General features: G+C 35.7%; 1 protein-coding gene across 2 annotated transcripts in view; it reads right to left on the reverse strand.

The window, feature by feature from the left end:
* Positions 1-5,192: 5,192 nt before the first annotated feature.
* Positions 5,193-13,610, reverse strand: part of ASAH2 (N-acylsphingosine amidohydrolase 2) — a 91,574-nt gene continuing 83,156 nt past the window's right edge. For both annotated transcript variants that reach the window (XM_037741280.1, XM_017536393.2), the window contains 3 exons: positions 12,842-12,901; positions 9,788-9,876; positions 5,193-7,800 (listed from right to left, as the gene is read on the reverse strand). In XM_037741280.1, coding sequence (XP_037597208.1) covers positions 7,611-7,800; positions 9,788-9,876; positions 12,842-12,901 — 339 coding nt within the window. In that variant the 3' untranslated portion in view covers positions 5,193-7,610. The remainder of the gene's footprint in view (positions 7,801-9,787; positions 9,877-12,841; positions 12,902-13,610) is intronic.

The raw sequence follows: 13,610 nt of genomic DNA on the forward strand, positions 1-13,610 counted from the left end.
AAGAAAGAAAGAAAGAAAGAAAGAAAGAAAGAAAGAAAGAAAGAAAGAAGAAAGAAAAAGAAAGAAAGAAAGAAAGAAAGAAAGAAGAAAGAAAGAAAGAAAGAAAGAAAGAAAGAAAGAAAGAAAGAAAGAAAGAAAGAAAGAAAGAAAGAAAGAAAGAAAGAGAAAGAAAGAAAGAAAAAAGAAAGAGACTAAAAGACCAAGCTGAGATTGGGTAGCTTATAAAGAAAAGAAGTCTAATTGGCTCTCAGTTCTGCAGGCTGTACAGAAAGCATCGTGCTGCATCTGATTGACTTCTGGGGAGGCCTTCAGAAACTTACAATCATGGCTGAAGGCAAAGAGAGATATATTTCACATGACGGGAGCAGGAACAAGAGAGAGCATAAGTGGGGAGGTGCTAGACACTTTTAAACAACCAGATCTCTAGAGAATTCACTCACTATCATGAGAACAGTGCCAAGGGAATGGTGCTAAACCATTCATGAGAAACTGCCCCCATGATCCAACCACCTCTCACCAGCCACAACCTCAAACATTAGGGTTTACAATTCATCATGAGATTTGGTGCAGATTCAGAGCCAACTCATATCAGGAACATATGCCCATTACTTTTGAGAGCACAAGAGGGAACTAGAACACATCACTTCTCTCATCTCATTGAACATAACAGCCATATTGCTATAAACAGCTTCTAGAGGCAGCCCTGGGCTGTACCAAAGCTGGGAAATACAGTCCTAACCCATTACCAATTAAAACTATCACTATGGAAGAATGGGAGAGAGATTGTGGTGTGGAGTCTAACGGTCTCTGCCACAGCCAGTCAACCTAATAAAACTCCCCAACTCCTTGCAATCATTTTCCATTCTTATGAAATTGCTGTCAAGTTTCAAAGGCTTAATTCAGTCCTTATCCCTTTAGGCTTCTTTACAACATTTGATGCAATTGACCTGCTTGGAGTTCTTTTTTCCTGATATGATTTGGCTCTGTGTCCCCAGCCAAATCTCATCTTGTAGCACCCATAAATCCCACATGTTGTGGAAGGGACCCAGTGATAGATAATTGAATCATGGGGTCCAGTTTTTTCCATGCTGTACTTGTTATAGTGAATGTCTCACAAGATCTGAAGGTTTTCAAAATGGGAATTCCCCTGCTCAAGCTCTCTCTCTCTTTGCCTGCTGCCATCCATGTAAGATGTGACTTGCTCCTCCTTGCCTTCTACCATGACTGTGAGGCTTCCCCAGCCACGTGGAGCTGTATCAGTCCTTTAAACCTCTTTCTTTTGTAAATTGTCCAGTATCAGGTATGTCTTTATCAGCAATGTGAAAACAGACTGATACACTACTCCTTCTCCTAATTGTTTCTTCTTAGTAATATTACTTTCTGGCCCTGCTTCTCCTCGTTGTCCTTAAACTAGGTGGCTCCAACAGGCCTGTCATCCCAGTCTGTTTTCTCCTTCCTATATGCCCTCCCTTTTGCAAAGTCATCAACTTCCTTGATTTCAACTATCAATTTAAAGTTGATGCTTCCTATATACCTGATCTTTTGCCCTACTTTCTCTCCAGTGTCTCTACTCCACATTTTCCACTGTGTGCTGGACTTTGCTACATCTTGTCAAAGTCTCAGACATCCAAAACTAGATATACCATCATCTCTCTGAAATCTGCTTCCTTTTACCCTGGCTCTTGCTTATACCATTACTATAACCCAAATATTTTAGGGTCTGGGGAGTTTTAACTATCTTCCCCCTACCTTATCCAGTCAATGAGTACATTGGGTCCATTGTAACTCTAGAATTTTATACAACCACACCCTTCTGAACTGCTCCTAGAGCCATTATTCTTGTTCTAGTTTTGATCCCATTACCTAAGTTTAAACCATTGTACTAATTTCTCTCCTCATTCAAATTCTTCCTACACTAGTATCAGGCATGCCAAAGCATAACTTTGAAAAAGATCAGGGAAAACATAGTCATTGGGGCTAACCATGATTCCAGTCTCAATGGAAGAATTTTTTAGTTTCTATTATTTTCCAGATACTTACATGCAATATCTCATATAATACTCAATAACATCTAATGAAATTAACAGCTCAGTAAATTAAATGCATACATATACCAGGCACTGTGCCAACAACTGTAACTTATTTTAATCTTACAACCTAAAAACATAAGTGTGATTATTGTTCTCATTTTTTATATTAAGCAACTGAGAGGAAGAAACCAAGGCTTTATGCAACTAAGTAATTTACTCATGGTCTGATATTGGTTAAGGGGTGGAACTAGGATTTGAACCAGTTAGTTTTCAAAATACCCTCTCATAAACATTAACCTCATAGCAATTATAGGTCATTATTACTATTATTATTTCATAAACCAAGGAAGTTAAATACTTGCAAATTGACCAGACTTCAAAGCCCAGGTTCTTTCTTTTATTTATACAATTTCCCATTTATGTTCCTCAGTTATAAATGACCTTCCAGTCCCTGTGAGATTTCTTGCATTAGTGGATTATTGAGATTAAGAGAAACTGAGAAGAGACAGGTAATAAATGAGCACAACACCATCCACAGTGTGGGAAAGTCATCCAGAGGATGTATTCTCCTCATGAAAGTGGAATCAACTTTATAAAATCACAGATACTAGTTTCTCGAAATTCCACTTAAGGGTGTCTTTCTTCACATTGTCATTACTGTCCCTTGGCCATTTAGGGGATATGTTTGGACTTTGTCCTAAACTTGCAATTGCTGGAATATTAAGTTCTTTGTCCATTTAGGTTATTTTGGTCTGGAAAAAAGGGTAAATCTTTTATACCGAATATGAAAAATACAATAAGACAGAGAACACAGTCAAGCCAATATTTCTAGACATCTAATTTTGGACAGGGGTAGTAGATCTCCTATTCTCCTCTAGCTAGTATTGAGCCTGTAAACCCAGGCTTCTAAGTTTTCATTATGGTTAAAATAAAAATAAAAATAAAAATAAAAATAAAAACATCCAGAAACAGGACCAACAGAAATCTCTTAATAAATTCAATTCCAAGGGTTTGTCTATGAACAGGGTTTTAGCCCCAAAGACAGAAGGATGACACACAGTGGCACCGGAAACTGGGAGCCAGGTAAGTTTTTTGGTTATAAAAAGTGTAGTTTATTATTAGAGCAAGTGGCAAATACATTCGAGGACAATTATGTGATAGGGTAATAGTCTCAAGGGGGGAATATACTAATACAAGTATGAAACCAAATTGCTATTTGTGAAGGCAAAGTTTAGTGCTGCCTCCCTGTCAACTCTTTCCTTATACTCCAACTACAGCCTTGATGAAGCACTCAATATTCCCGCTACATGGAATAGTCTACTTGTCCAGTATACAAACATACACAAATACACACACACATACGTACACACCATTGCCTTTCTTCTAATTTCTTATAATTTCTACATATCTTTTAAGTCTTAGCTTAGATGTTATTTCTTTCAGGAAACTTACTGAAACATCCCCAAGACCATATTAGGTTTCCTCTCTAATTCCCTGAACAATAACAATATGGGTCACCCTGTACAGTTTATCTGTTTGCTTTGTTCGTTAAACTCTAAGTTTCTTTTGGCAGGGAATAGCTTTTCCTTCATTATTATTTCATTCTTGGGATTTAGAGTAATTTCTGCCATAAAGTATATAGGTGCTTGATATAAATCTGTTAAAGGAATGTACAGATTTTGCAATATAGAAAGCAATTTTTTTCATCATGATTCCAAGGTGTGTTCTTTTCTAAAATGTATTTCTAGAATAAAACTAGTTATAATTATTTCAAAGAGCAGTTAAGTTACATACGCAGATATTATTGTTTGCCCATTGTGGTAGCATTTAGAGCTGCTTGCAAATATCCTGGTTCTATCACCCACCCAGTGAAAATTACACAGTAATGTGGGAGCTTCATGAACTGTTGCATGATTCTCCCTGTCCCTTCCCTCAGTCATGGAAGCACCCTAACAATGGAAGAATGTTTAGAATGGAAGTCTCTGTCAGGCTGTGAACCTAAGTGAGATGTGGAACAGATCCTTCAACTAACCCCAATGGACAGGTCATGAGATCAAGAAATAAAATCTCTAATGTTGTAGCATAACTAATGTCTTGACTGACACATTTTTATGACAGCTACTTCAGCTATCTCTACTTTCTTACTGTCAGAACTTACCTACCTCTCTAGAAGCACAAAGTACTAAATATTCTTCTTTCCAGCCTCCCTTGCAGCTAAGAGTAGCTATGTGGCACAATTCTGAATAAGGAAATACAAGGAAAATTCAACTCATGTTCCTACTATTTTCTACCTTCCAAAAGGGGATTATAAAGAGTACTCTCTTCTCCCATTTTGCTGCTGCATTCAGTTGTATGCAGACATGAGGTAGCTATCTTTTAACTAAGAGGATAGGCCTAAGAATTAAGTCAATATGTTAAGAAAAGCCACTAAGTGGCTACACCAAACCTGAATTTATCACCTCAAGACTTACTGTTATGTGAGATTATAAATGTCTTCAGTGTTTGGATGGACACTGATCAGGAATATTTTGTGAGTTACAGCTGAATGCATTCTAACTAATTGTGTAAGGAATGTGCAAGTTTCCATCTCTGACACCCTATCACTCTAAAATTTTAGAAGCCAATATAAACCAGCAAGTCAGGTTCGATACCCAGGAAGCAAAAGCATCATTTGGAAGAACTAAACACATGAGAAGTTCATTTAGTGATAAAACCTTTTGGCTAAAGATAGAATCCATGTGCTAATATTAGAAAATGACAATAAGCTTTCTATCATTGGAAGAGAAACATAAGAGGCCACATTAGAAAAGGATATTCATAAGTGAATTCATTCTTGGTATTTAGGTTCAGAATTAGCTCATAAAATAATTTCATAGTTAGCTACCTGCCTAGGAATTTTTTTTTGCCAAACTAGTAAAAAAAAAAAAAGTAAGAAAATAAAAGAAATACCAAACATACATGTGTTTTACCAGCAGTAGATCTTCAGAAGTTGGGAAGAAGCTGATAAAGAAGTAGTTCCCTTGTGCTTCAGTGGTTATTTACAAGTCATTTGCATCACTTTCCAACCTAATTTACACATAATCTACCACCTTTTGTTCCACCTTTTCTTAAAAAAAAAAAAAGTGTTTGTCTCCATTACCTCGCAATAGAAAACACTTCTACGAGTGTAATTCTTAATTTATTATGAAATATTCCATTGCATATTGACAATTTTACATAGTACTCATTGAAAAATCTAGACCTGGAAAAGAGAACATTTGGTGCTTTTTGAAGAAGTCACAGAATCCTTAAAACCAGAGTAGGCAGGGTATGGCAAATAAAATGCAGACACTTTAACATGAGAAACAAAATCTCCAGAATTGTTCTCCCACCTACCCAATCTGCCATATTCCACTTTCTCCATCAGTTTCAGGAGCTTCCACCACATGGTTTGGCTCCAGTGAGCCACCCCCTACAACAGCCACAGACACGAACTGGATCTGTGTTTTTATATTAACAGATAAGCTCAATTATTTCATGATACTCTATTACATGCTGGTGAATAACTGATATTGATAATGCAGGAATTTGGTTGCATTTTTTACACATAAATTACAAAAATAGAATTGCATGGCCTAGAAGAAATGTCAAGTGGTGAGAAAATAGGTTTCTGTGGGTTATCTGGGGCTAAGAGTGCTGGGTGCAGAAAGATGAGTAGATAATACAGTGGCCACCTTAGTACAGTTGCCAGTGAGCTGTCAGGAATCACAAGCTGATTGAGGGAAGCTTCAACAGGAGGAATGGAGGTAGTGGAAAATGATTTATGAACCCTTCTGAGTAATAACAAATACTTCAAAAAAACATATCATGAGTTCTAATATAATTTTCTTGTCTGTAGTCAGCTACTGTCAGAATCACTTGTTCTTTTAGGCTCCCTAAATTTTACAATAAATACTGTGGTGTCACTAGAAAAATGATCACAACCCTTGGAAACCCTGATTACCTAATCCTCCAGCAGTTAATGTTCATAGAAACAGCTTCTAGGATACCAATTCATCAAAAACTGTTCCAGGTTCATTCTGATTCAATAAATTATGTAGAGATTAAGTCATACATAAATGGATGTTAATATTATCATTATTAATATTGTTTTTATTTTCAAACCTCAAAGTTTATTTTTGAAATACAGATTAATTTTTTTCCCTAATATGCTAAAGCTTTTACATACATACAAAGGTATGATCTGGGGTTTAGAAATTTGCTTTGCAGTCTGGGAGCACCTAGTTAACTAATAATTATAAATGCAATTAGTACTTTCAGGCAATCAGGGTCAGACTGCCATATCTCATTCTTTGGGACATGAGGCTAGGTATTTTGCAATGCCCAAAAATAACTTTGAAAATAGTATTTAGCAAACTGTTTGGAGCCTCTTCCCCCCCCCCATCCAACACAGATGATATACAAAATGTAATTTGAAGATTTACATATTAAGTTGAATATTTTCTCCTTCATAATACTGACCTTTTGACACTTACACATTCATCCTAAATACTGTTTCATTAATTTTCAAGGCCCAGGCACTAGTATAATTCTGGGCATATAAATCTTAAATATTCTATGATTAAATGGGTCCATGAGTGAGTGAGTGAGCAAATGATAAAAGAAGAGATAAATTAATTTAGAACTTCTGCTCTGAGGAGTGCCTTCCCAGCCAGTAACACTTTTAATATCTACACTAATGGCAAAGCTTTGAGGTTTGGGGTGAATTTGATTAATGATTAATGAAAAGAGTCAAAAAATCATTTAGAATAGGTCTTGGGAATAAGAGACACAATCCAGTGGGATAAGGACACTTAGGAAAACACAAGGCATGATCAAAATAGTGCAAGTCTGACTTTCTCATAATTGGGTTCTAAAGGCAATTCCAGGGATGATTTGAGCATCCACAACTCTGAACTAAGCATGTTAACCCCAGAGTGACTTCTTAGAAAGACTATATGTTATTTTGAATGAAGGAAAACTGACATGCTGATTTTGTTTCTCTAATTTGACTCATACATTTATGGTCAAGGTTTATATCTTATTTTGTAAATGTGGTTAGGGGAAAAGACCATTTTTCTCATCTGTAAGATGAAGGGTAAAACTAGATGATTTCTATAAACTTTCCCCTACTAGCATTCAATAACTCTCTATATAAATAAATAGGTTAAACATTGTTCACATGTATTCAACCATTCTCACTAACATTTCAGAGGCTTTATATTGAAGGGAGCCTCCCTTAAACAACCCCAAGGCCTCAAAGGAAATCGTGCTTTAGGTACATGGCTGCTGGAACAAGATATGTGGGACAAACCTCTCTCTCTCTCTCTCTCTCTCTCTCTCTATCTCTCTCTCTCTCTCTCTCACACACACACACACACACACACACACACACACACACACACACACATCCCTCTGCCTCATTCTCAGTAAACTATCTGTCCCCAAATAGGGACGATTATAGAAGTCAACATAGTAGTTCACTAGTTCACATTCATTTGAAACCATTTATATAACGTGTACAGAGTAAAGCTGTTCTTTAAATGATCTGTCAACTTTGCACTAAGTAGTTACAACTTCAAAAGCAGAGGAAGTGCCTTCAAATGAAAGTATGACAGGAGGCTTCAGAATGTCCTGCTTCCGATTGTGTCCAAAATATTTTATTCTGTAGATTCCAGGCTGGGCAGTGTCTGGAATATGCCATTCCACTGTTGCATTACTCAGACCCAGGAGTCCCTTGTGCCAATAAAAACTGTTGACAGAAAACAAACAAACCAGCAAGACTCAATTTTACTCTTAAAAATGTGTAATTAGAAAAATACATGATTATTCATTCAAGGAATAATCAGGGACTACCTACAATGAGCAAGGCACTATCTAGAAGTTGAGGATACAGCAATGACCAAAACAGACAAAAGCGTCTATTTTCTAGAAGAGAAACTTTAAAGAACAGCAATTTGTAGAAATAGCTTTACTTGTTCTACCTTTCTACCTACCTAAACTTTATTTAACCCAGGAAACCTTACTTGATAGCCACAAGATGTCTTTCCTGCCACAGAATTGCAAAGCACTCTTTTAGCCCTTATCCAACACTCATTTTCACATTGAGATTCATTTGTTAAATATATATATATATATATATATATATATATATATATATATATATATTCAATGAATACATGTGCCCAACTCTTTTCTAGAAGTACTGAGGGTACAGCAGGGAGCAAAACAGACATGGTCCCAATATGAAGCTTATGTTCTACTGGGTTGAGGATGAAAATAAATGCAATAAACAAACAAAGCAATAAATATAAAAATCTTAAGAATGACAAGTGTAATGTAGAAAACAAGACAGAAGCTTTTTTAGGGAGATGTCATTTAAACTGAGTATGCAGAAATCTGGAGGAAAAAACATTCTAAGAAGAAGGAACTGAAAATACGAAGTGCCCAAAGCAGGAACAAACTTGATGTGGCCAAAAAGCAGAAAGCAAGTCAGTTGGTACCGGAGATAGTAAACCATGGAAGAGTGGTTGAGATGAGAAACAGATGGAACCAGATCATGTTGACCCCTGCAGATCACAGCAGAGAGTTCAGATACTCTTCTAGAGTCAGTGAGATACAATGGATGTCAATCCTGAGTTATGTTGAAAGTGAATCTCTTAGGCACAGAGAGTGTGCTCAACACTCTGTGTTTCTCAGTGATAGGTTCAGTACTCTCAACAAATATTTGATTATACTGCTGTTAATGAACAAGGCAGAGATCTAAACATAACCTCAGTATTGACTGCTATTAGCTAAAAACTTTTAGCATGTAAGCATAAATCATTCTTTTTATTACTTGTACAACCTTCTTAACTATAAATATAGATTACTTGTTTCAAAATTTACCTATACCCTAGAGTTCTAAATATCAAAGAAAAAATTATGTTCGTATTTGTATATGGCTGTCAAATGGGCCATGGCCAAATTCCCATTTTCAATTAACCATCTGAACCATACTAACATACTTACATTTAACAAACTAATACCACTTAGTTTGAGGCAATCTGAATTAGACACAAATTGCCCAAAACTGTACCCACTTCCATGCCACTGTCCTGGAATATGGAATTTATAGGCTTGGGAACAGAAATATTGTCTTATTTCAGGCACATTGTCAAATCTTCAAAATATCTATTCAGCTCAGGAATTTGGTAGCAAAAGGCAAAGAGATATGTCTCTCTGAGGAAACTGCATGAGCACATTATCTCCTTGCTCAAGTCATTAAGCACCCAAGTCTATAATGTTTTAGCAACTCAAATGAAGAATCATTGATCTTATACAAACATGCAATACATGTCAGATATAGACTCAGTTTCCCTACAGAAATACCAGGCTCTACAGAGAAATCTCAACAATTTTACTCTACATTCCTTTCAACCAATTTGCAAGAAAGCTAGTTAGTTTTTAACTAATAATACCTGTGATCATGCGGAAAAAAATCCAACAGATGTCTGCAAGAATGGAAGTCATAACCTCATTAGCACCTAATCTTATCGAAGCATAGACTATACGGTTTTGTAGAAAAATATAATCAAAATAAAATCTAATAAATCAATTAAATATGCCCAGAAAGCTCCTTGGGAATTTGATATCATTAATACCTTATATTGAGCCAGTCTTTTCATTTGTCTTCCCTGCATTACAAGCCAACTGTTTTCAAAGCTTGAAAGACAAAAATATTCAATAGATATGCTTACCGAGTCTCCCAGGAGGCATCGTTACACACTATCTGCCAGGATGTTGAAGTAGCCTCATATCTCTCCACAGTGAGGAAGGTCTGATGGGTCTGAAATGCAGTTAATAAAACTGATCAGGTACCGCACAGTCACAGATGGAACCTGTCTGTAAATACTCCCCTTGTTGACCATATGTTAGCCTACCAATACCTTGTGTGAAAATGTGTTAAAATTTCATCCAAACTCTTAGGTTTTCCTCTTAACATTCTATGGAATGTATTCAGAATGTTAATTTATCGAAGTCTATTTAAAAAACATGACTTTTTTTAGAAATTTGAAAGTAGTATAATTTTAGAGTTAATAGCAAATTTTGGAAATTAGGGCAGAAAAGAGGCTGGGAACAAAACTTACTTGAGATTTTAAAAAGGTGTAAGTCAAGCCTTTTCATGACATGTTTAATGATCCATATATCCCAAGACTTTCTCTAGTAACCTCAAGATTTAGAAGGGAAAATAGTAAAGTTTTATCTATTTTCCATCTCCAGGTGAATGAATTACTAGTTAATATACCTCCCTGAGTGAAAGAATTAAAAAGGATACATAAATCTTCCCTATCCTGGGGTGATAAAAGAGATCTCTAGATTTTTTTTTATAATAGATTCCTAGAAACCACATCATAAAAAGATTTTATTTTCCCATTGGAAGAGTATTATAATAGAAGAATTTGTTTCAGACCAAGAATTTAGCCTCAAGCAAAGCACAGATTTGAATATGACAAAGTTAATAAAGACAAAGTCTATAAGTTTCCACTATCCCTTAAAATCCTTGAGATTGTGACCCTTAAAGGCACATGTCTAATTCACCTACATTTATCATAGTCTTTTACATCTGCCACTTACTGGTACTCAAGTAACCCTTTGCTAAATGGATCACTTATTTACATGTGGGCCATGTAATTGTTTAAAGTTTTTCTCTAAGTATTCAACTGATGAATTACATTCAATAAAGAAGTTTTCATCACCATAAGAACTTGTAAAGAGAGCTATTTCTGTCTAGGGCAAATGACAAAAGCCTTAGATGGAGAAGTTATGATGGGCCCTTTGAATACGTCTAGAGTACAGACTGAAGAACAAGTCTAGGCCTGTGAATATCAGGGATAAAACATGACAATCATTTCCCAACTGCTCTACCATAATCTGTTCCAGATGCATGACTAGTCAATACAAGTTACTTTATCTCTCTAGGCCTCAGTTTATTCGTCTGTAAAATCGGGGTAATAAAACTTAACTCATTGGGTAGTCGTAAGGACGGAATTAATCATGTGATAATGCACATAAAGTACTTTAATAGGAATATTTGCAAATAGTACCTACAAAATAATAAGCATTCCATAAATAGTGATGATGATTTTACTAATAAAGAAGGGTGCTGGAAATTGTTGTATACCAAGCCCCAGAGAATTCTTTGAAATTAATTCTATTATCACTACAGTACTTTAAATGTTTTGTTCTTCTGCTTCTCAATGGCAATAATGGTGATAGAATTTCTCTACCCTAGGGATATCAAATGACAGCTGAACCTGCAGTTTTGATACAACATCGATATCTTCAGAATATCAAGACTTCCTAAATAAATTGTTTCAAACAGGTGCATAATGACTACTTAATAGGTAGAAGATTTTCCCCCAATGTCATATTTGAGAATGTCATATTGCCACAATTGTTATCTTGGCAATAATGACATTTTAATGAACAGCAATGGGAAGGTTCTTTTGGAAGGAAGGTATTTTGGATTATAAATGACTATGGGCCCCAGAAAGAATAGCTCATTGGTAGAAGTAATACATCCTCAGCCATAGTAAAAACCATGACCTTGAAATCATAGTCATATGACCACTCTTTTATCACTACAAATTTTTTATTGAGTTTTTACAACTCGAATGTGTCCAGTTATTGCTGGTATAAATTAATTTTATTAATAGATACATTAAATATGTATATAGTTTATCATATATATGATAAAAACAAGTCTGATATGCTTTATAAAAAAACTCTTAACAACGATTACCTCTGGAAAGCAGGTTTGTGGGTATAAGAGCACTTATATACTCTATTTTCTGTACTTCTTTATTGTTTTTGCACTGGACATGTATTTGGAGTGTCATTCTTTGGGTTTAATAAATAAATGCCCCATTAGCACCAGTAGTAAAGAATAGGGAAATGGCCAATACAAGATAAAGTTAAAGCACATGGGCCAGGACTCCAAGCCAGGAGAGTATCCACCCAGGCATCCATGACCATCCCACAACAGTATAGTTAGGACCGGAGATGGTAGTGTAGAGGAGGAGAAGAGGGCCAAAAAGAGAAGAAGGAGCCAAAGACACATGTCCTTCACTTGGCTTTTTTATTATTTCACTACTTTTGGTAGAGTTCTATAAATTTGAATACAGCCATGCATTGGATACATCCTGAGAAGTGCATCATTAGGCAACTTCATCACTGTATGAGCATTACAGAATGTACTTACACAAACTTAGATAGAGTAGCCTCCTACACACCTAAGCTGTATGGTATAGGCTGTGGCTCCTAGACTAAAAATTTGTACAGCCTGTTACTGTATTGAATGTTGTAGGCAATTGCAACACAATGGTAAGTATTTGTGTATCTACACATACATAAATGTAGAAAAGGTATAGTAAAGGTACGGTGTTATAATCTCATGGGACCACTGTCATAAAACAGTTCATCTTTTACTGAAACATCATTATATATGGTGCATAATTATATATATATATATATGATTGTAGTTAACATCTGCTTGACAGACAATGCAGTCATACATGCATTATGCTATACATGGTCCTAAGTAGAGCCAATCATATGTTTCCTGTGTGCTTTTACCCAGACTCAATCCACATTAACTGTACTTATTGAATATTTTCCCATACCCACAAAATTAGATGGAAAACAAGTGGGCACATTTTATCTTTATGTTATTAACCTCTAGAGGGATATTTAAATGAATGAATGGCTAAAAAGCAGATTTACATTTGTAAAAGAAAATCATTGATGCCTACCTCATTTTGTACTGAATTCTTCGGGTTAGCACCTACAAATATAACTTCAGCAACTTCTCCCTGAAAATAAAAATTCATTTAATAACTTGAATAAAAGGATTTTGCTATACTCATATTTGGGGCATTATTTATTATAAATTCTATGATTTAGGGTGACTTTATAGATTTCATTCTATTTAATCAAGTAAGTTATCTTCTAAGAATATTAACCCTTGCAACAATGGACATAAGAATGTTTGGCCAATGAGTTTGCTTTTGGTAGACTCAGATACAAGTGAAGATCTAGAGCTGTAGTTCATATTAGTGACAGCACATTAAAATGGCTTCTTGAGCCCTTGATAATTCCTTACACCTCCCTCCCACACAAATACAAGGGATCATTTGAATTAAATTAGAATAGTCAAAGCTTTCCACAGTGACTCAACTTTATGCTTACATTTATAGTTAAGCTTATATTTTTACAAGAGATGGAGTGTCAGGATGTGTATTTATCCTCCCACCTAAAACAACTAAAAAACTGGACAAAATATATTTTAAACAATGGTTTTTCAAGTGGCAATGAAAGACAGTGATATTTGAGTGGCAGCAAACAAACAAGATGAACCCTGTAATCCACCAGCTCAATGTCATCAGAGTTTACAGGTCACAGCAGAAGGATGCAGAATTCAGGGCAAGTCAGGCAGTCTAAGCTGAGGATATGGAGGTGGAAGCCCACAAATGCCAGTCTTGAGTTTATAGCACAGAGTATCATAGAGAGGGTACTGCACAG

The sequence above is a fragment of the Cebus imitator genome, unplaced genomic scaffold (assembly GCF_001604975.1).
Source record: "Cebus imitator isolate Cc_AM_T3 unplaced genomic scaffold, Cebus_imitator-1.0 Scaffold97, whole genome shotgun sequence".
Lineage (NCBI taxonomy): Eukaryota > Metazoa > Chordata > Mammalia > Primates > Cebidae > Cebus > Cebus imitator.